This window comes from Desmodus rotundus, chromosome 2 (assembly GCF_022682495.2).
Source record: "Desmodus rotundus isolate HL8 chromosome 2, HLdesRot8A.1, whole genome shotgun sequence".
NCBI lineage: Eukaryota > Metazoa > Chordata > Mammalia > Chiroptera > Phyllostomidae > Desmodus > Desmodus rotundus.
This window is the reverse complement of record NC_071388.1, coordinates 116,916,803-116,939,113: the sequence shown is the minus strand read 5'-3', so window position 1 is coordinate 116,939,113 and position 22,311 is coordinate 116,916,803. Positions and strand designations below refer to the sequence as shown.

Genomic DNA, 22,311 nt, shown 5'->3' with positions numbered 1-22,311 from the left:
TCCCTGGAGGCCATCCCTTTCCCATGATCTTCCCAGGCCTTTGACCTGAGCCCAACTAGCACATCAAGACAGAGAAGCATGGTCCCTGAGCCAGAGGCACAGTGGGTCCCCTAGGGGAATGTGGGGGTGGGAAGGGCTGCTGGGCTGCTCCTGGCCCCCACACCCTGCACTGAGACGGGGCACTTCGCAGCACTCTGACAATCCTGGCCTCGGGTGCTGCTGGGATGAAGCCTTGAGGAACCAAGGCAGTGGGCCTTCCAGGGCAGGGCGGCAAGTGTGGGGGTGGTGTGCAGCCACAATTCACCACAGCAGGGCAACTGAGGAGCCTCTGCCACCCTGGACCTGGAGAGCCTAGAAAGACTCGGCCGTGGCTCACAGGTAGACAGGGCACTCAGGGGTGGGCTGCTGATGTCCAGGCCCAGCTCCACTGTGGCTGGAGGGTCGGCCCCGGCTTCAGCCCCAACTGCAGCTCCATCTGGCCAGAAGGGTCCGTGTGCCTCAGCAGAGGCCTCTCAGTCCAGGGAAATGGAAGGTCCAGGACGTGCTGAAGGACCCTGGGCTTCGTTCTGTCCCCGGAGCCTGGAACTAAACTTTCAGTCTCTAGTAGGCCTCTTGGGGTTGAAGCAGCAAGCCCTCTGCAGCTCCATGCCACCCTCCGACCCCAGGGAGGTGCCTGGTTGTACCCGGCATGTATGTGTCAGTCGCTCTGGTTGGCCTTTGCCCATCTCCTGTGGCATCGCACTTTGCCCTCCCATTGCCACTCCCAGTGGCTGCCCTGCCCTGCCTGCTGAGCCTGACTTTCTGCCAAGGGACTCTGGGTACTTCTCACCATTCCTGCTCCCCCTAGCTTCCCTTGTCTCTGTTCCAGCTTCTCATTTCTTATTCCCTTTGGACAACCCAGAGGTTTCTCAGGAGCTGGCACAGATGCACCGCTTCACCCATCTGTTTATTCTTAACTTGATTTAGGGATGGCAGTGGCAGTCCGGCACATGAGGAGGTCCCTGCCCTGGAAGGAAGCAGATCAGGTGACGATAGCAGGGTAAGTGCTTTGAGGTGAGGAAGCCAGAGATGGCTCATCCATTCCAAGTGGGCAGGAGTGCCGTGGAAATCTTCCTGGAGGTGGTGCCGAAGCTGAGACTTCAAGGAAGAGCCGGACTCTTACTATCACCTGCTGACCTTCAGTAGTACCAAAACAGAGAGCGTACTGGGGTGAGCCTGCAGGTTTACCCTGTGCCTTCAGGGCATGGCCAGATTCTGGAAGTTGCCATCATTAGCAAAAGGGTGAGGCTGATGATAATCTGGAAGAGGAGCTTTGAGGGCGGCTCCGCCATTCGCCTGGGCCACTGCAGGGTGCGGTGTGTGTGTGACACAGGCCTCATTCTGGCACTTCCGCAGACAGGATGCAACCCATCACCTGACTGCCTTGCCTGGTCCCAGAGCCCTGCCTCTCTACTTCACCAGCTTGATAATAGGGGCTGCATTTACCTGGATGGGATTTGCAAAAAGACCTCCTAACCCAACATAGTTCCACCAGAGGGCAACCTGGAGGCCTGAGGTTCCTGATCAGAGTGTCCCTCAGGAGAAGGTGTCCTACCTGTAGGGCCCTCAGGTGAAATGTAAACTGTCTGTGAAGGGGATGGGCGTTGTTTGGGGCCAGCAGTGAATCCTCTGCCAGGCAAGGGCTCCCTGCTCAGCATGCTGTGAGCAGATGCTGTCCAGGGACTTAGGGAGCTGAAGCCCAGCCTCACTCACCCCATTGCTGCCCCGTCCCAGGGAGGGAAATCTTAAAAGGAGAGCAGGGTCCCCAGACAAGCTGGAAGAAAGGTGGCTCATCTAGTAGAGATGGTCTCCCCAAACTGACAGAAATCCTGCTGCTCACTCATCCCTGAAGGTGGGGCCGCTTACTGTGACCCTTCCTGTTGGGGTTGAACAGTGTCCTCCAAACAAATCTGTTCAAGTCTCAACCCCCGGCCCCAACTGAGCTGGCTGGCTCACCTCTCACAGTGGTGACCCCTGTGGTGATCTTACAAAGTTGATCCTGAATGAAAAAAGGGCTGTGTAATAAAGCTGATGAGCTCAGGGGGACCACGTGGCAGGCGCAGTGACTGGAAGAAACCACACGGGGTGGGCTGATCTCAAATTCCTAACTGGGCAGGTTCTGGCAGGTAGTCGGGCCCCAGGCCTACAGCTTCCTTAGCAAAGGTCAGTCTTTCCCTTCTGTGAGCCCGGTGCACTGTTTTTGCTCTTCTAGGATAACATACCTTTGAAAGGTCGGAGTAGTTTTCTTTGCTAGTCCCTGGCAGGCACAAGTACTGGCGTCAGAGCACAAGGAACAGCAAAGCATTAGACCACGGAACCCCTCGTTTTTATCATTATCCTATGTGCTATAAACGTTCATTATGAACTACCCCGTACCCACCCATGTGAAAGAAGTATGTGTTTCTCCACTTTAGCTTTTTATCGCATCTCAGAGATCGCTCTGCTTTGCTTTCTCCCACTTCCTTACTCTATCACTAATGGATAGATTAATCCATTAATTCATTTATTAAATGTATAAAATAAACTGCAAAAATGCCATTCTCTGGAGCATTTCTTCAGTCCATTGAGGTCTTACAACCAGACATGTTCTCAAAATTTTGGCTCAAATCAATTCTCACAAAACTTTTCCATAGGTGGATGCTCTTTTAACTGCACCCCAAGGCTCAGGAAAGTCAGTGGCCTGTCCTGGGTCAGCGGATCTCCAGGGGCATCTAAACCCTGTCCTGCTGCCCCTGACCAGAGCTCTTTCTTCCAAGACCTTTGTGTGGCCCTGGAGTGGTGGAGGTGAGTTCTGATGGCCCCGCCTGTGTGGCCTCCGAATGCCAAAGTTAATGAAGGGGCACAAGTCAGTGTGCGGCAGACCCCACTCCCTGACTCCCAGAAGTGCTGATAACCCTCTCAGCCACGCTCTCCAGTGCTGAACAAACTGCTTCAAGGACTTGGAAGCAGTGTTTTGGGTTGGGGCAGATGTCAGCAGGACTTGTGAGGATCTGGGGCTTTCAGGCTGGGCTCGGGGTCCAGGAAGTGAGGGGGTGAAGAGGAGACCCTCTCTGAGGTACTGACTGCAGGCTGCACCAGAGGCTGGCCATTTCAGGTACAGCACAGGTGACTCAGTGGCTTTTTTTTTTTTTTTTAAACCAGAGGAAGGAAGGCCAGTGGGGGAGCAGAAGGGGAAGCCTGAGACAGGGACCCAGGGTCAGGGGTCCCTGTGGGGGCTGCTGCTGCCCTCCAGCCTCCACGCGGAGGTCCCTGACTGAAAACACCTTCATCATCCCCCATCAGGAAGTATTCCTGAATTGTCTGCCCCCCACCTCACGCCTTGGGTCACATCTCAAACTCAGCCTGCCCTAAATTCCTCACTTTTTCTCCCACCTCCTAAGCTCTTTCCAGATCTCCACACAAACGTCTCTCATACCTTTCTCCGTCTCCTTTACTCACCGTCCCTGGGAAAACTGGACTTTGTCGAGATTCAAAAGTACTCACTTTTCTGAACATTCAAGTTAGACGCACTCATTGTACAGAAAAGTAGAACAATAAAGTGCCGGGACCAGTGCTTTATTTCCTTCCAGCACTTTTCCTATGAATATTTTAAACATTGTTTGTATGCAGCATTTCCTTCCCTGCCCCCCTCCAATTTAGTATCATACTGAATTTTCTTAAACACTGACAACTCTTTGTAAAACATCTTTTTAAGAGATAGCATAATATTCCAGCCTCTGTATGTATAATGTATTTAACTAATCCTCAATTCTTGGGCATTTAGGTACTTCCCAATTTTTTTGCTATGACAGAATGTTCTTTTAAAACATAAATCTGCTTAAATTCTTTGGCAGTTTCCACAGCCTTTTGGATATTCAACATTCTGCTCACAAGGCCAGTCTTGACCTACCCACCTGCTTCCTTCTTTCTGCTCGCTCCTTGTCCCAGCCTTGGGTCCCTCCCAAGGGCCGTGGAAGGACCCTGAGCACCCCTCTGCCTGCCTGCTGGCCCAGTCCTCTCCTGCCCCCAACTTCACCTCAAGGCTCAAGGGCCTGACAGACCAGTAGGCGCCCTCACGGGGGTAGCGCACCCTTGCCAGGGCTTTGGTCTGTGTCCCATGCCCGGCCTAGCAGAATGACAGAGGAGCCCCTGGGAAAGCTTTTCTTCCTTGATAAAAAGATACACGCAGGGGAACTACTGCTCCCCTCCATAGCCCATCACCGGGTCTGTCTGTGACACCTGCAGCTGTGTCTGGGGACCCTGGGGGCAGATCTCACCGCAGCTGAGGGTGAGGACATCACAGCAGAAACACCGAAGGCTGCCTTCCTTGGTGAATTGTTGATCAGGGAACGCTGTTCTATGATCATTCTACCTCTGGATTTCTGAGGACATAACTTACTGTTTAACACTACTAATTATCGCCAAGGCTCTCTGACAGATCTTTCCTCTCTCTTCATGGCCCCCGGGCCACCCATGCTGAGACACCTCCGTGTCTTCGCCAGGCTGGCCCTGCTCACACTTGAGCACTGCCCCCTCCTTCCTCCTGGGGTCACCGTCCGAGGCCTGCTGGGTTTCAGGTCATCCCTTCCTGCTCTCCCAGCACCTGTGTCACTCACTATATCTGTGTCAGCTCTCAGGCCTGGGTGCCCTGTGGGTGACTGGGAATTTCTCAAGGGCAGTGGCCATGTCTCATTCGCAGTGAGCCTACTCGTATAATAGAAAAACTCACCTCAGTCTGCCTTTGTCTTTCTTTTCTGTGAGTCTCCTTTACTACTCACACAGAACACTTCACTCTGACACTTCTGGTCATCAGACTGAGAAGGTTTCCCCCCACATTAAGCAATTCCCTGCATCACCAGCTAGATGTCCTACAATTCAACTCATTTCTGACACCATCTACCCAGAGACAGCACCGGATCCCACTGGGTAAGGGCTCAGTCTTACCTCAGATGCCACTTGCAATGCCATGCTATCACCTGTGCTGCTGCTGAAACAGCTGTTGATGGTAGGTTCCAAGACCCTCTCCTTGGGTTCAATTAATTTACTAGAGCGGCTCACGGAACTCAGGGAAACACACTTACCAGTTTATTAAAGAATGTGATGAAGGATGCACACAAAGATCCGGATGAAGAAATGCAGTGGGGGGCCTGGGAGGGTCCTGATTGCTGGCACTTCTGTCCCTGTGGGGCTGGGGCGCACCACTGTCCCGCAGTGGGTGTGCTCACCAGCCTGGCGGCTCTCTGAGCCCCATGCTACTGGGATTTCACAGAGGCTTCTTCAGGTAGGCAGGATCAATAATGAACTCCATTTCTAGCCTCTCTTCTCTCTTGAGAGGGTGGGAGAGGGGGCTGAGAATTCTAAGCTTCTAACCATAGTTCGGTCTTTCTGGTGATGAGCCCCCCATCCAGTGTCTCACCCAGAGTCCCTTCATTGAACAAGAAATGTGCTCTTATCACTTAGGAATCTACACGGGATTCAGCAGCCCTGTGCCAGAGCTTGGAGCAGAGACCAATATTTTCTGTTATCTCCTATCCGGGTACCACCACTGCCCTTGGTACACAGTAAGTGGTCGGGACATGTGAGCTGAGTGAATGTGAGGCTTAGTTCCCTGTCTCTGGGCTTCATGTGTGCAATGGATTGAATTGTGTCCCTGTCCCCCCAGCAAATACATTGAAGCCCTGCCTCCCAATGTGATTGTAGTTGGAAATGGGGTGTTTGGAAGGTAGAGAATTAGTTTTAGTGAGGTCATGAGGGCAGGGCCCCCGTGGCAGAATTAGTGCTCTTATAAGAAGAGACACCAGAGAGCTTGCTTCCTCTCTCTTTGCCTGTGAGGACAGAGCGAGAGGTGGCCTTCTGCAAGCCAGGAGAGAGCTCTCGCCAGAATCTGACCATGCTGGCACCCTCATCTCCGCCTTCCAGCCCCCAGAACTGTGAGAAATAAGTTTGTATGGTAATAAAAATACCATACCCAGTTTATGGTATTTTGTTCTGGCAGCCAAAGTTGAGTGTGTTTTGGCACATGGCTGGCTGTCACTTGACCTTGTGGTGCAGGGGCATGCTGTCTTGAGGAAGGGGCTGACACCCTCTTTTCTGGACCTTTCCGCTCCCCGGATCCCCAGGGCTGGCCCAGGCCATCAGTAGAGCACTGGGCGGCCTGTATGGCTGGTTTTGAAATGCCCTCTTCTTACCTGCTAAGGCTCCTCAAGCAAGGTCTGGCTCGGTGGGGCCTCAGGGACATCCCAAGCAAGGCCCTGCCTCCCACTCATGCCTTCTGCCCAAAGCTTCTTGGGAGGATGGTAGCTACTGGAGATGATCCCAGACTGGATGTTCCAACCCTGTTGGGCCTCCCAAAGCTGGGGCTTGGGTCAAAGCAGCCATAGCCTTGATCTGCCAGCTCTTGGGAAGTAACCTGGCAGGTATAGAGCACTCATGAGTCACAGTGTGCACCCCTGGGTAGGGCAGAGTCTGGCCTGGTCCTCAGGGTAAGCCAGGAGTCCAGGCTCAGGTGTCCTGTCCCAGGGGACAAGAGCCAGTCTGGGACCAAGGATGAAGTGGGAGACTAAGCACAGTTGGAATGGAGAGAAGGGCAAGCCAGGCCTTGAGTAGAGAAAGGACCTTAAATGATGTTCAAAATATTTAACAACCGCCCTGCAACCAGACAGTCCTGTCATTAAACTTGCTGGAAAGGGGTAGGTCAGGTTTTGGGGTGACAGGTCAGGGCAGCCCTGTCTGGGTATCAGCCCTGGCCTGGGGCTATTGCCACAAACAGGAAGGAGGAACCAGGTCTTGTTCTCATTGGTGGCTGGTTATCCTGTGTGTGTGTGGGGGAGGGGTGGGGCAGGGATGGGGAACTGGCTTCCTGGAAAGGTTTCCCTTAAGTCTTTGAACTCCTCACACTACTCACTGCCTTTAGTTAAACCATATTGAGACCAGGTCAAAATGCCAGAGTGGCCAAGAGGGGAGGGACTTCAGCTGTGTATGACCCCTGGAGAGCTGCTCAGGCTGAGGGGAGACCTGAGGAGGTGGGCTGGTGACATGGGGTAATGGGTTGGCCCTCATCCATGAGAGCAGTCTCCTGTGACAGGGCTGTAAAGGGGACCAGCAAGGGCTTTGGAGGGGGACAAGGGACATGAGGGCCCACGTGACCTCAGATTCTGCACGAGTGTTGCTGATGTCCTAGGAGGAAGCAGGAGGCCCGAGTGTCTGGCTGTGGCTGAGGCCTGGGCAGAGGAGAGGAGTGACACAGGCTGAGGAGCAGAACAGAGGGCCTGGGGGTGGGCCGACAGAGAACTCTGAGCAGCTGTTATGGAAAGAGCTTTCAAAACCACTTTCCTTCCCCTGCCCTGCCCTTTTGTGAAACTATGTAGCAAACAGGACATCCTGAAAATACAGAGTGAGGGGGGCCTGTGAGCCCTGGAGGCAGTGACTGTTTATCCCTATTTCCTCTTGGTAGTCAGGGTCAATCACCCAGCCAGCACCACCGCCCCTTTCGAAGGGCTCTCTAGGGAAAACAGTGCTGCTGCCACAAAATGAAGGGGCTCATGGCCAGAACCCCGGAGGCCCCTAGGGCCCCTCTTAGTTCTAGGTGACATTAAGTGAGAGACAGACACCAGCAGGACCAGCAAAGGGCTCCTGGCCCCAGGAAAGAAGGTGAGTTACCCCACTGGGTTAAATAACCCACCCGACAAAGGTGCTGCTGGAGGACAGTGGAGTCTCGCCTTCTCTCAGAAGACAAAACCATTCTGATCTCTCACAGAAAGGATGGCGGTCTCTCATTTTCTCCTTCCCTGGTATGTCATATGGATTTTAATATATTTCACCCCGTTTTAATTGCCTCTCTTTCCCCCACTTTAATACAGGGCAGCAGGAGACCTTCTCCACTCTTAACAATTGCTGAGGACCTCAATGCGCTTCTGTTTACATGAGTTATAGCAACATTTACCACGGTAGAAATTAAAGCCAATAGCTTTAAAAGTGTATTAATTCATTAAAAAACCCATAAATCTATTACATACTCACTTTGTATACAATTAAAAATAATCATATTTTCCAAAAATAAAAGAAATCGGTGAGTAGAAGAGTGGCATTGGTTTGGCATCTTTGCAAAGCTTTAATGTCTGGCTTAATAGACAGCCGTTGCATTCTCTTATCGGCTTGTGCATTCAATCTGCTGCAGCATGTCGTCTTGGTTAAAGACGACCAAGAGAGCTGGCTTCTGCCAGAAGTCTAGCTGGGGGAGGACGTCGGACTCCAGGGCTTCGTGGACCACACTGTGGAGGCATGCTGTAGTCGTCAGCTTCAAGCCACACAATCTAGAATATATGGAGAGAACCACGACAAAACCAGAAGAGGAAGAGACAACTCCCAATGTCCTAGATTAAGAGTTGGATGAAGTAGTTGAAGCAGCTCAGGACTCTCCCCCCTTCTCCCTTGTGGAAGGGGCAACCCACAGTTCGTCGGTGAGGCCAGTCGCTGCCTGCTAGACGGGGGAGGGTTCTGAATGTGGAATAGGGGAAGGATGTGTGTCAGGCAGCCAAGGGACTCGGTGTAGCACACCTCTGTCATTTTCTTTGGTTACCCAGCATTTGGACACCCTTTCTTTTTGGGCAAATCCCCCACTAAGTGTGTTCTGGCAGAGTTCTGCCTCCTCCTCGAGCTAAAGCAGCCAGACAATCTCTCCTCCTGTTCCGGGAGCTGCAGAATGAATGCATTCCTGAGGTGTCCTAATCATATCCTCCTTCCTGGTAATATTTTAATCTCGGGCTCACATGGCAGAGACAATGAGGAATAACTGTGGCAGCAGGGCGTGGCACTGGTGACACTTACTATTTAGGTGGCAGTGTCACATGGCCAATGGTGAGGCACCAGCCACAGCATCCCCACCAGTGGTCCCCAAGGTTCGACCTTGCCTGGGTTTCTGCCTGAACTTCTCTCAATCCCTGTGTGCTCGCTGAGCTACAGCCCAGCCTTCCTGTCAGGCCGTAAGCCACCTCTATCTTCCTGACAGTGTACTAAGTTGAGCATGTCACGTGCCGTGCAGACTGCAAAGGAGGGCTGGCTGGGAAGGCCTGCCTCTTCGCTCATCTAGTGTGCTGCCCAGGCCTGTCTAGACTGCTTCCTCGAGTCCCAGGGCCTCCTGCCCAGCTGGGCTGCCTGTGCCCAGGTTTGACCTTTCCAATGCATCCTGCAGCCCTGGGAATGGTACTGTCACAAAACTCTCCTGTATGGCACCTGCACTTTTCTGGTCTACAAGGGGTCTGAACGCAGAGTCTTCCTCATCTTGCCCCAAATTTCCTATCCCCTGCCCCTCCCCAATTCCCTTCTAATGATTACAGTAATAAACAATTAACTTCCAACAATTACACAATGTTTGTAAAACAGAAATGAAAAATCATTCATGACCTACCACAAATTCTGTGATTCCTTTCCTGTCTTTAAAACAATCTTGCAACACCTGTACAGACTATACTACTATTCCTGGGGTGGATACTGGCCCACCCCATTGAGGTTGGACTTGGCCTTGTGCTTTGTCCAACAGAACGAGTACACTCGACATACATCATATGTGAGCAGGGGCTACATTTGTGCTTGGAGGGTGTGGCTTGGCCTCCCATGCTTCTGCTGTGAGAAAGAACAAGCCGCAGGGAGAGCTACTCCTTCACCCGGAACTCAGAATAGAATAGGGATGCCTTATGGAGACCTAGAACAGACCCGCCACCTGTAGTTAACTGCTGCCACCAACTTGCAGACCCAAGAGTGAGAGTTTGTAATTGCAGGCCACTGAGATTTTTGAGGTTATCTTGCCGCAAAATATGACTAATACAGCATCATATAGGAAAAACTAGTTACAGAATTTGACACATGCTAAATACCGTGAACAGTCAGAGGTACATGGAATCAGGCACAGACAAAACTACTAATTTGCAGACTGAACAACTTTCTTGAGACAGGAAAGAGGTCTGACAGGGGATGACATACCTGGGTGAGAAAACTTGTAATTACATTCAACCATGGGCTTTCCAACACGAGACTGCTTTGGGGAGGAGGAGGTAAGGCAGGTCAGGTTAGGAGATTGTTCCAGGCCCAGTAAGCCCCTAGCGTGACACTGGCCAGCAGGTACTGGTGATCCCATGCTGCCCCCAAATTCGCCCATCGATTCCTCCAGCAACCTTCTCTTCTACTCCTAAAGCTTACTGAAGGGTAAGTCCATGTCTGAGATATGACTTGTGGATGGGGGGCGATCAGGGGACCCTGGGCTCCTGAAAACAAAGATGGGTTTGAAGGTCACACTGAGGCCAGTATCACCCTTCCATGCATATCCTGCTCTTGGCTCTTCCACAGGCAGACTGCTGTGATCGGCCCTATCTTCTTGCCACTTTTAATTGTACACTTTGTGCACGTGGGCAGCCACACTTGAATTGCTCTCCAATGTATCTGCACTTCCTAGCACTATGTCTAGCTCAGAGTAGGTAGGTAGGTTCTTAACAAATATTTGAGAAAATGAATGAATGCATCTTTGCTTACAAAATGTTATACCCATTGCAGTTCAGGTCTGCTTCCCACATTCTGACAGCTGATGTAAACTGAGAGCGTGTGCATGTACGTGACCTTGGCTAGTCCTAGCTGACTACACTGAGCTGCAGCACCCTCAGGCTTTCAGGTACCCAGGTTCCCACGGCTGGCGTTATTGCTAGCATTTGTTGCCAGCATGCCCCCTCACCCGGTAACTTATTTACATAATTCATATGGAGCTCAATTTAGATAATTTTTACTAGGTTGCTAATAAAAATGAATTCTCTTCAGGCTTCTCCCCTATAATAATACCAATATTCCTTTTTATTTTAATCACCTTTTGAAAATATTTATTTGTTCTCAGTCAGAAGAACATTACTCTCCCAGGATCTGGTTTTTGACTTTCTGATTCCCTGGGTATCACCAGCATTACAGAAAAATGAAACTTACTAAACACACACACACAAAGCCCCCAGAACACAAAAACAAACAAAACCCCCAAACTATTATTTTCTTGTTGCTGACAGTTCAAAAAGTTTGGACCTTAAAATAATACCTGACCCCACTGGCCATTTCTGGTTAAGGCCACTATGTTAGTTGTCCGGTAACAAGTAACACGTCATGTTCGGGCCAACTAATCCTTAGAAATGCACAGACCACTTGCTGCTTACTTCAGTTGTCTCTGAACAGATGTTACCACCTGTGTGGGAAAATTCAAGGTGCTGATTCAGTGTCACTTTAGGGCCTGGCACCACACTGGGGCATGTCACCTGTCCCCAAAGGATGGTGGTCTCTCTTCTTCTAAGAGGGAACTTAAAACTGTGCAGACTGAGTCATCTAACACCTTACTATTAAGATCCTTGGGATTCTCAATCCCTATATTCATGCCTAGTACTTTGACAGACCCTACACTAAATACCCACGAATGGTTTAAGCGACCTTTAAGAACATCTGCAATAGACATATATCTTCACATATAAACTTAAAAAAATATTCAACATAACATATTGTACTGCACAGAATGGTAATTCAACATAATATATTACATTACTAAAATAGTCACATAAATATCATATACGTATGGATTCAATGCATTAGAAAAATTCTCCTACTAGGCTATCAAAGACCAGTATCAGTAAAGCCCAAAGAAAAACTATTTTAACAGTAGAGACACTAGAAATAACAACTATGGGGTTTATAAACAAGAAATGAAGAGAGAATTCTTTACATTTGCTATCAATTATGTCACAACAGGCACAATCTGGAATACAATTTTAGGCTAGCAGTGTATAAAAATACTTTTTATAACTACTTTTAATAGTTGTAGTACCACTTAAAAAAATCCTAGCTGTACAGTTATTCCATTTCAGGACCTACTAAAACAATTCAACTTACTGCTCCCAGCTAGCTCTTTAAGCACCCACCTGGACAGCAAATTCTCTCACATGTCACGCACGCTGCTATATATTCACATAACCCCCTACATCCATGGCGAATACTGATGAGTCACCGTTAGGCATCAAATTCCAACAAAGCATGAGATGACGGTGTTTGGAGGCTGTTTTCAGTTCCAGGTTTGGGACGGATTTAAAAAAGGCAAAAGTAACGTGGATTTTGGGCATGTGTGTCTGATTTCTAAATACTTATGGGCACTCTCGAAGTCAAGTTTAATCTGGCATATCAATATTTAACTTGGGTGGTGGGGGAACATATTTTCCCGGGCTCTGGGTTATAACTACCCTGGCCTTCTTTCCAAACATTGGAGCAATTTTAGGAGCATCTGGAATGGATGTTTCTTCAGCATCTTCACTATCTTCATGATGCAGATCGTATGAAATGTTCCCATATTCTCTCAAAAATGGGAAAATTTCAAGCAGAAACTGACAGAAGTCTCTGCGAATACCGAACCACCAATGGTTGCCCCCTTTTCGCCTAAATGTAGTCGCCATTAAAGTTATTACTGAAAGCCAAAGAGGGACAAATATGGAGATGTAAGAAAATGTGTTGTGGCCATCCAATCTATGAACCAGGAGAACCTCAAAAGTGAGCAGAGGCACGACAATAGTGATCCAGCTGATGGCCATGGTCACGTGTGTTCTCCGCTGTTCTGCGACGACATCCAGGGACCTAAGGAACAGGAGGGACCAGACAATGTAATAGAGGACGACCAGGCAGAGGAACGACATGAGGATCCAGAGGGGCACGAACACCACCAACCACGGCCAGTGGATAATCCTGTCCAGCCTTAGGGCAATGAAGATGAACTGCAGGATGTTGACAGAGCACAGTATCTCCAGCTCGAGTGACCTATCATGTCGAAATCCCCACACGCAGGCAGCCACGGACACAGGGGATACGAAGAAGAGTGGCATGAAGACCAGCAACCAGAAGTGGGTCCCTCTCTCCACCCTATCGCAGACCAGGACTTCGAACATGAGCAGCAGCAAATGAATGCCCACAGCGATCAACATGGCTTTGAACTCCACGCAGGTCTCCCCCTCCGTGCGGTAGCGAGGGTTTCGGGCCCAAACGCCCGTGCCCACCGAGGCACCTGCGATGACAAGAAGCTTCCACAGCCATATGGGAGCAAAGACGGCCCAATAGCTCCACTGGATGATGCCATCCAGGCGGAGGGGCAGCAGCACGGAGAAGAGCAGCAGGCAGGCGTAGATGAGAAACTTACTCGGGTTGAAGTCTTGGAACAGGCCCCTGGGGTTCATAGCAAAGCCGCCGCTTGCCTACCCGGGCCTGTTGCTCTGCCCTGCTCAGCGGGCGCCGAGTCTCCAACGCTTCCCAGGCCCGCCGCCTTCCCCGCCAGGCCTGCGTAGCTTCTAGGTGGGCAGCAGCAGAGGGTAGCCAGGCAGAGTTTGCCACCGGCGGGGCCGAAAAGCTAGAGCACGTGCGCACGCGGTCACGTGGACCCGCCGGAAGCGCGGTGGGGCGTGGCATGCACACCCTCACTCTCCCAGCTACCCACGGGCCTTGACGGTGCGGTGTCTAAGAGCGGATCGCAGCTTCTGCCCCGCTGCTGTCCGCCTTCACTCCATACCTGCTTTGAAGGCCGTTACTGCGTGTGGTGCTGGCAGGCACCGGGGCGGGAGGCTCCCGCTCGGGGCGTGGCACGCTGCTGACTCCCCTGGCGGGCCGGTTGGCAGTGAGCTGCCTCGGCCTCCCGCAGACGCTTCCTAACCCTGCCGCTCGCGGGGCGGGAGTGAGCTCACATCCTCCCAGCCGTCCTAGGGGCGGGGCCCAGGAAGACCGGAAGCTGGTGGGGGCACTGCCCGCCCTGGGTGCTCTATCCTTTGCCGCTGCCGAGCCCCGGGCTCAGTATCCCGTGGTGAGGCTCCTTCGCTGTTTTGCGGAGGGAACAGCGTGGGCACGAGTCTTCATTCGTTGGTGGGAGGAGTATGGGAGTTTGTGAGCGAGGCAGTGGGTACCGGTAGCCAGGAATGCATCGGCTGGTGTACCTGTGTGAAGGTGTGTGCAAGTCAGGCGGTGGGTTTGTCCCTGAGCCAAGGAGGGAGGCCAGAATGGGGAATCAATGCACAGGGGAAGGCGGGGGTGGCGGGGGCGGGGCGGGGCTTTGCCTGCAATAGATGGCTCCCAGGGCTGGACTCCATTTAGTGGGTCAGCAGACGTCTCAGAATGCCTATGAAGTGGCTTAGGCAGAGTGCCTAGGCAGCAGCTCTACTTATACGAGCCCCTCTCACCTCAGAGGTGGAAGCGGGTGTTGGGGAGGGTGTTAGCCCCTGAAGGGCCCCTAGGCAAGGTTTGGGGGAGCAGTTGAGAAAACTATATCGAAAGAGCAGGTCCTTCCTGCCCCAGGTCACCCAGCAGGTTAGGACTCAGATTCAGGGCTTTCGACTTAATGCCCGTTATCCTCCTTTTGGCTTATTTGGCCCTGCCCCAGTCTGATTCTAGCAGAACAAGGTTGGGCAAAGGGCACTGGACCAGAGGTTAAGAAGTTTGGGTTCTAGACCAGGTCTTGTCACTCAACCATGTAAGAAACCTGAGCAAGTTCACCCGCTTCTCTCTTGGCCTCAGATTCCTGGGCAGTTAAGTTGGGGGCTGGCCTGAGTGGCTTCCAAGTGCCAACAGTGCTGCTGCAGGTCTGTGATGTGGAGCACCACCCCTCTGGCCAGCAGGGCATACCCTGGAGGACGCCTCCCTCTCTTCTCCACCTTTCCCCTGCTCAGGGGAGCCCTGGTTGCTCTCCTTCCCGCCTTTCAGCCCCGACCTGTCCCATGCAGTCCCATTCCCTGAAGTGGGTGTGGAATGCCAACAATAGTGGGCTCGGATGGGGGAAGCCATCAGAGGAACGCATCTGGTGTCAGGGGCTCTTTGGGGTAACAAGGAAGGGCTTCCTGAGATAGAAATGGGGGCCTTGGTCCAGATCCAGGAGCTGGCTTTCCCCTGGCCAGCGTCAGCAAGATGTTCAGGTAGTGTGGCCTGGGGTGGAGAGTCCCAGTCTTCATGGATCTCCCCACAACTTCTCCATCTTCCACCTTAGCTTGGGGCAGTTGGGTAGCCCTGGGGAAGCGACTTCCAGCTCAGTGAGCCCTGCCAATCCTCAGGGTTCAGACTTTGTGGACGTGTCTTAAAGGCCCCTGACTCCAAAGAACCCCTTGGGAGTCATTGTGGGGAGAATGTCAGCCAAGTGAGGCTCTAGCCTTCCTCCCTCTGCCCCTCTAGAGTTGCTCTAGTCTGTTTTGTTTATGGATTTTTCTTTTACTATTTCAAGTAGGGATTTGTCAGCTAAAAATAATTTAAAATTAAAAACTCCTGTTCCAGCCCAACTATGAAAATGGCTAATAAAAGGACATAGGATTGTTCTGAGGCTGAGATGAATCAATACACAGAAAGCACTTGGTATTTGCAGAAGTGGGAGCTATGAATAGGACCCCACCGGGCAAAGTAAAGCCCGAGGAGGGCAGGGGCCTGTCACAGCTCTGTGGGAAGGCTGCCGCAGAGCCAGGTCCTCTGGACCCTGTTGGAACAGTCTGAAGTCCTGCCCAGTCTCCTTTCTGCAGTCAGACAACCTCTGGGCCTCTGCTGCCAGCTTCGTGCCAGATGGGTTTAGGGTGTGTTTTCTCATCCCAAGATCTCCATTTAAAACAAATGCCTGGTTCTCCTCATCCAGGAAGGGGGTCCTGAGGTAGCCCATCACAATGTGATATACCCCTGCTGCCCTCCTCCTGAGGGAGGTCAGAGCCTGCTTCTGGGTTTGTGCCAAAGCCACAGGTCGAGAGGGGCTTCTGTCTGCCATTCCCTCAGCTGGCTTTTCCGTGCGCACAGTTCTGTACACTGGACACTGCTGTTTTCCCTGGTGTGGTCAGTTTCTCAGGCACCTGCCTTTTTCTTTATATTTCCTTTCAAAGCTCACTTGGACTGTTTGCTATGTGCCAGGCGCTGACATAGGTGCCCATGAAGCTGTACGCAAACCACAATGCTGATTTCTTCATTTACAGAGGAGTTTTAGGGGTGTCGGTGCTGCAGTCCACCAGCCCAGGTCTGCCTGTATCCAGAGTCAGGGTGCATGGGCTGAGATGTCTCCCCAGTGCTTAGCATCCTCAGTCCCAACTACCCTTTCTAACCTGGGAGGTCCTTCTGAGCTGGCCCTTGCCCACCTGCTGACTAGGTCCCTTTCCTGCCAGTCTGCTAACCTTCTGAATGTTCCAGGCATGGCTCTGCTGTTTGCTCCGAAGTGGCCTGTCTCCACCTAGCCTCTCCTCCTTGGACCAAGGGGCCTCAGGCTCTGGGAAACCTGCTTGACATCTGGTGGACTGGTGACCCTTCACTGACCTCCCATGGGACTCATTTCACTGGGTCGAGTCTGTTTGGCCATGTTTCTCCCCCTGAGGTTTGAGTTCTAGACATCCAACCAGAACTCATCATAGCAAGTGCTTGAGAAATGTTGGTGGAGGGAATGTGTGAGTTAATTTGAGCCTAATAATGCCTGTGGTACTCCTGTTCCAGATCCCAGATCCAGTGGTTCCCTTCCTTCCTCACTCTGAACAGTGTGGAACCAACAGCCAGATCCAGTGTGTTCACTGCCAGCATCCCAGGCCCTGTGTCATCCACACCTCGGCAGGGTGATCCGTCTGCCCACGAATTAGTTACCAGTTTCCACTCACTGCTGTGACAAATTGCCACAAAAATAATGCCTACTTATTACCTTGCAGTCTGTGTAAGTTCAAGAGTTTGAGCACAGGGTTGTTTAGCTGGTTCTCAGTTTGAGTCTCAGTTCCTTGGAGTTGTAGGTCTGAGCTTCCCATTTCCCGGCTATCAGCTGAGGGTCAGTCTCAGCTACCCACATTTCCTGGCCCTCTTCAAAGCCACAATGGTGGATGGAGCCCTCATGCTTTTAACCACTCCAGCTGACTCCTCTGCTGCATCTCCTGCATTTTCTGTTTTTAAGGGCTCATGTGAGTACTTGGGCCCAGACAGATAATCTGGGCTAATTTATGTTCAGGTCAGCCTGTTAGTAACTGTAATCCCATCTGCAAAGTTCCCTCACAGCAATACCGCTATTAGTTTTGGACTGAATAACCTGGGGAGGTGGGTGGGAATGCTGGGGCAGTATTAGCATTCTGCTCAGCAGCCACTATTAGGCCCGGCACAGCTCTCCCTACCCTGAGCTTGGAGACAGCCTGCTTCAGGAAGGGCCCCTTCTCTGGGAGAACCCGGATTTCCAGAAGGAGCTCTTGCCAAGTGCCCTCCACACAGACCAAGGTCACAGCACTGGGTTCCCTGGTTGCCCTTGGTGACATCTGGGTGCACTTCCAGTCAGACTAGGCCAGCTCCCCTGAGCAGCTGGAACCTGGGCTGGAGTCAGGATTCAGTCATGGTCCCCTGGCCCTGGAGACTGGATTGCCTTGCTGAATGTCCTCCAAGTGCATGGCATGGGCAGGGGGATGACCTGTATAGAAAGCCCAGGGAGCCTTGGCTGGGTGACTTGGAGCCTTGTCCTGTGCACCAAAAGGTTGTGGGTTTGATCCCCATTTGGGACACATATGGGAGGCAACCCATCAGTGTTTCTCTCTCCCTGCCTCTCTAAAAATCAATAAAAACATATTTGGGTGAGGATTAAAAAAAAGAAAAAGAAAGCCCAGGAACGTCTTCCCTTTCATACCTTGTTGCCAATTTGTTTCCATGAGCTTCTTCATGAGGAAGCCACAGCTCACCTGGCCCTCTGTGTCAGCCTTATCCCCCACTGTCACCCTTGGTCTCCAGTCCATAAATGCAGCAGGCTCTCACCTTTGCCTGCAATAGCCTCCCGCCCGCCCCCCGCCCTAGTGTGGTACTGTGCCCAGGGTCAAGTTCTCGGAGTCCTGGAGGCCAAGGTGCAAGTGTGGGTGCTGCTGTCTCCAAGCTCTGCGACCTTGGCAAGCACAGAGCCTTGAGCCCCCTCTGCGAGATGGAGATAACCTCACAGAACCCTGAGGGTAAAATGAAACAATTTACGAAAACCCAGAATATGCACAATTGTCCCGCTGGCAGTGGCTGTTGTTACTGTCTTGACAGTAGACTAGGCATCCCTTCTTTCGGGAAGCCTGTCGTCTCTCAGGGTGTCGTGATCCTCTGCTACTCTGGCTGTCCCAGGCACACGGTGGCTCTGCCAAGGACAGGGCCTCATCTCTCATTTCTGCATCTGCAGATTCTGGCACAGGCTCATGAGTAGTAAACTTATCTGGGAAAGCACAGGCGGGCAGGAAGTTTGGAGCTGATGTGGCATCTTTCCCTCATGGTGAGCAGTGGAGCAAGGTCAGCTTCTGGAGACAGAACAGTCTGCCTAAAGGCAGTAGAGCTTGGTTTGCAGGGAGGTGTTGCTAGGCTTGAAAGAGGACCTGCTAGAGCACACCAGCCCTTCACACTGCACTGGGCTCAGTATTTCACAGCACTGAATTCTGAAGCTAACTTTGAGGGAGTGTGGCGAAAAGGCACTAACCTCACCAATGGGGAAAACAGATGAAATGAGGCCCAATACCATGACCATGCTTTCTGCTAACCTCACAGCTGCACACATGTTCCTCTGAGCCCTACTCTTGGTTTATCTGGTACCCTGGCCCTGTTCCCCAGCTCACTACAGTGAGAATGGCCCCCCTGAAGAGCCAGACTCTGGTTGGGACCCCTTGAGATTTAGCAGCTTTTCCTTAACTCATGTATTCATTTAGCAAACATGTGTCAGTTATCTGCCCTGTGACCTAGGCCCAGTCGTCAGCAGTGAACAGTTTCTATAGCTTCTCCCATGCTGGTCCCTTCTGAGGTCCGGTGTTGTCACCTCCAAGATGCCTTCCTTGATCACCTCACCTAAAGTCCCTGTCCCTACTTCTGTCACCCTGTTTTATTTCCCTGCTTCTTATATGGTCATTAAATACATGCTCACTATATGAAAACCTAGTAAATGCAGAGTCATTTAAAGAAAAATTAAATCTTTAGTCTTAACCCCCTACAGAAAATCACTGTGAACATTTTAATGTAGTTTCTTCCAGTTGATCACCTCTGTAAAGACATGTCATTGCCCACATATTTTATTCCATTTTTTTTGCTTAACATTAATTCTAAGACTTGCTTGTTTTCACAACTTTAGATCTTGCACTGTGCAACTAGTGTGTCACAGGTGCTGCCAGCCTGTTCTGAAACTCAGCTCTTCCAAAGAAGTTTCCTGTGTGCTTCTGATGGTCACCTGGGGTATTGCTACCTTGAGAAGACTTTACATTAAATTTAAATTAAATTCAGCCCTGGCTGGTTGGCTCACTAAATTGGAGCGTCATCCCATACACCAAAATGTTACGGGTTTGATTCCTGGTCAGGGCACATTCCTAAATTACAGGTTAGATCCCTGGTCAGGGTGCATACAGGAGGCAACCAATTGACGTTTTTCTCTTTCTCTCCTTCTCTCTCCCTTCCTTCCTTTCTCTCTCTACAAATCAATAAACATACCCTTGGGTGAGGATTAAAAATAATAATAATAAAGTCAGTTATGGCACTTTCTTGAGGTATTTTCACACCACATCTGTAGCACAAATTCAGACTCCAGCCTCTGTGAGTGCAGATTCGTTCGCATTCTCAGGTGACTTCGTTTCCGCCCTGCACAAGGACGGGGGTTGAGATGTGATTGTTGCTTGATGGCTGCTTGTCTTCACCTTACATGGAGGGAACGGCCCTTTGGGGTCCCAGCTTTACTTAGATGCCTTGTGTCAGATAACCCACCCTGGGTATTTTTTCCTCCTTCGTGCCCACGACACAGTGGCATGTCTAATAGGTGTCTTAAACGTGATGAAGTACCATAACTAGAAACATTTCTCAGGTTACCGTAACCATGTTGTGAGCTTCTTTTGAATGGCCACAGGATGTTACATCACAGAGTTGTCCAGTGCTTTGCCCACCTGGTCCTTGCTGTGTATTGCAGCTCTTTCTGGGCTTTTCTGAGAGAAGGAGCATTGTGGGCTTTATCACTACACACAGCTTCTTTCTCATTTAGATGAGTCCTTCAGTGTTACCAGATTGAAGTAATGAATATTCTAAAGACTCTTGATACATAAAAGCATAGTGGTTTTACAGGTTGACTTTTTCCCCTTTCTTGTGTATTGTTTGTGCAGAAGTAGAGTTCGTGCCACAAGTTGGGGGTGTGAATCTGCCTCTACTGACAGCACTTGGTGAGTGGTTTTTGGTCTGGAAACCTCCACAAAGGTGAACTATTAACATGGCCCAAGGTAAAAAGGCTGCATGAGATTCAACATCAGCTAAAACCTAGGACTGGTTTTGATGTGTGTGGGTGCACCTGTGGAGTCAGTGGCTGGTTTGTTGTCGATCACGATAACCTCCAAATATTATGGACCCGTGAAGAGAGCACTGGGAAAACTTAACTTAGGCAATCAAATACAGTTAAGTAATAGTAATTTAAACTGATTTTTTGTGGGTATGGGTGGGAAGCTTCCTGAATTGTGGAATATTATTAAACAAATGGTAGGCATTCAGGTATCAATTGTTTGTGTTTAAATTGGCACTACTAAAATATTTTGAGCAGTTTGCATGTGGAATTTAAGTTTTCTCCCCCATTCTTGTTTGCACTGTTAGTTAATTCAGCAAAAGATTTTTTATTGTACAATCCTCAGTTCGGCTTTCTCTGGATTTTCTGTGAATTTTGAGATAGTGTGCTGTAGATGAATGATGAGTTTACTGGGGCGGAAAGAAACACTTGTAAAATTTTAATCCTAATTTCCCTCTGAATTGCCTTTTATGCTTCTATTGACTGGTGCAAAGTGGCAAACAGAAATAAACAAATAAGCATAAACAGTTCTGCATATCATTCAGAGCCGAGCCCTGGAGTCTCCCAGTGAAGAGCATGGGGCTCTTGCCTTTCAGGGGCTGTCAGGCTAGCAGTGCGGGACACAGTGCAACATGGCAGCCACACTCCCTGTGGGAAATTTTCAGTGGCTTCTCATTTCTTACAACAAAATCCAAACACCTTCCCTTGCCCTCCAGTGCCCTGGCTGACTGGCCTCAGCCCATCTTTTTAGCCTTATCTCACCATCTGCTGGGCTTCTAGGGCCACACCAGCTTCTTTCTGTTCCTCACACCTTCAGACCTGTTGCTGCTCCCGATCTGTGAGCCCAGACAGATGCTTTTATTGGAGAGAGATTAACTTAGAGAGCCTCAGGGCCCACAGCCGTGCTTCAAGACATTCATTCATCACTCACCTGCTGTAGGCAGACTGTCTACTAGGACCCAGCATGTGCGAGGCCCTTGGCCCCCATTCCCAAGGACTGGGGGTCACACCAGTACACAGTATACAGCCAAAGGGCACAAACATGAAACACTGAACAACCGTGAAAGAGCCAGAGAACACACCAGAGGTCACTGGCTGAAACCAATGAAAAGTCAACTAGAAAAAAGCAGCATTGGAAATGAGCTATAGGGTGAAGGTTGGGCCAGCTGGGTGATTGGGGAGAAAGCTGTGCTACTGGCTGTAACAGGCTCTAGACTGGACCAGTGCTGAGAAGTCTCCTGGTGTGTTTAAGCATGAACCAAAGAAGAGACCACCTGGATTCAAATCCTAGCACTGTCATTTCATCAGCTATGTGTCCTTGACCAAATGACTCAGCCTCTCTGAGCTAGCTTTTCTCATCTGTAAAACGGGATTAAATAATATCTGCTTCACTGGGTAGAGATGAGGTAATGGAGATATAGGGCCTGGCACAGTTCTTCTTGCTCTTGCTCCCTCACCCTGCTCTGCTGTGGGAGAGGAGTGCCTGGCAGGGAAGGAAGTGGGGTCACCCTCAGGTCTGTATCAGTATCTGATGGGTTGTGACTAAAGGAGAACTTAAGTCACATAACTAAAATAAATGCCCCAGGTGACAGGCACTTTTTTTACCCTGGGCCCAGTTCTGCTTTAAAGATTAAGGAGGCTGGCGGGTCGGGGGTCTCCAAGTGCAGGTCCAAATGCAGCACTGCTGGCAAAACACAGGGAGATCCCTGGGCCTCAACCCAGACTTCCAAATCACAGTCCCTGAGATTGGGACCTGGAATCCAAACATTTTTGAAGCTCCTCAGATAATTCCAGTGTGTAGCCAGGCTTCAGAACCCTCAGCCTGATGACCCCTGAAAAGCCTATAGCCCTGCCCTGGCTGCTGTGGCTCAGTGGATTGAGTGCTGGCCTGCGAGCCAAAGGGTCACCGGTTCGATTCCCAGTCAGGGCCCGTGCCTGGTTTGCGGGCCAGGTCCCCAGTTGGGGTGCGTAAGAGGCAACCACACACTGCTATTTCTCTCCCTCTCTTT

At 50.8% G+C, this 22,311-nt stretch overlaps 1 protein-coding gene and 1 long non-coding RNA gene across 3 annotated transcripts; one reads left to right on the top strand and one right to left on the bottom strand.

Moving 5' to 3' along the window:
• The first annotated feature begins 848 nt into the window (after window positions 1-848).
• On the top strand, window positions 849-8,136 carry LOC128780240 (uncharacterized). Its single transcript, XR_008426162.2, has 4 exons — window positions 849-1,039; window positions 2,673-2,823; window positions 5,479-5,579; window positions 7,878-8,136. It is a non-coding gene; the product is annotated as an uncharacterized lncRNA (long non-coding RNA).
• A 3,690-nt stretch (window positions 8,137-11,826) lies between these two features.
• Window positions 11,827-14,016, bottom strand: TMEM185B (transmembrane protein 185B). Of its 2 annotated transcripts, XM_045203063.3 has the most exons (2): window positions 12,748-14,016; window positions 11,827-12,657 (listed from the first exon to the last, which is right to left on the bottom strand). In XM_045203063.3, exons 1-2 carry the CDS (start codon window positions 13,248-13,250, stop codon window positions 12,198-12,200), a joined length of 963 nt encoding a protein of 320 aa, XP_045058998.2. In that variant the 5' UTR covers window positions 13,251-14,016; the 3' UTR covers window positions 11,827-12,197. The 2 variants fall into 2 exon arrangements, with proteins under 2 accessions (XP_045058998.2, XP_024425480.2); XM_024569712.4 differs by having other exon boundaries at window positions 11,827-14,014.
• Window positions 14,017-22,311: the final 8,295 nt, after the last annotated feature.

What these genes read in the sequence shown, in the direction of transcription:
- TMEM185B (XM_024569712.4), bottom strand. Translation starts at nt 13,250, where the DNA reads ATGAACCCCAGGGGCCTGTTCCAAGACTTCAACCCGAGTAAGTTTCTC.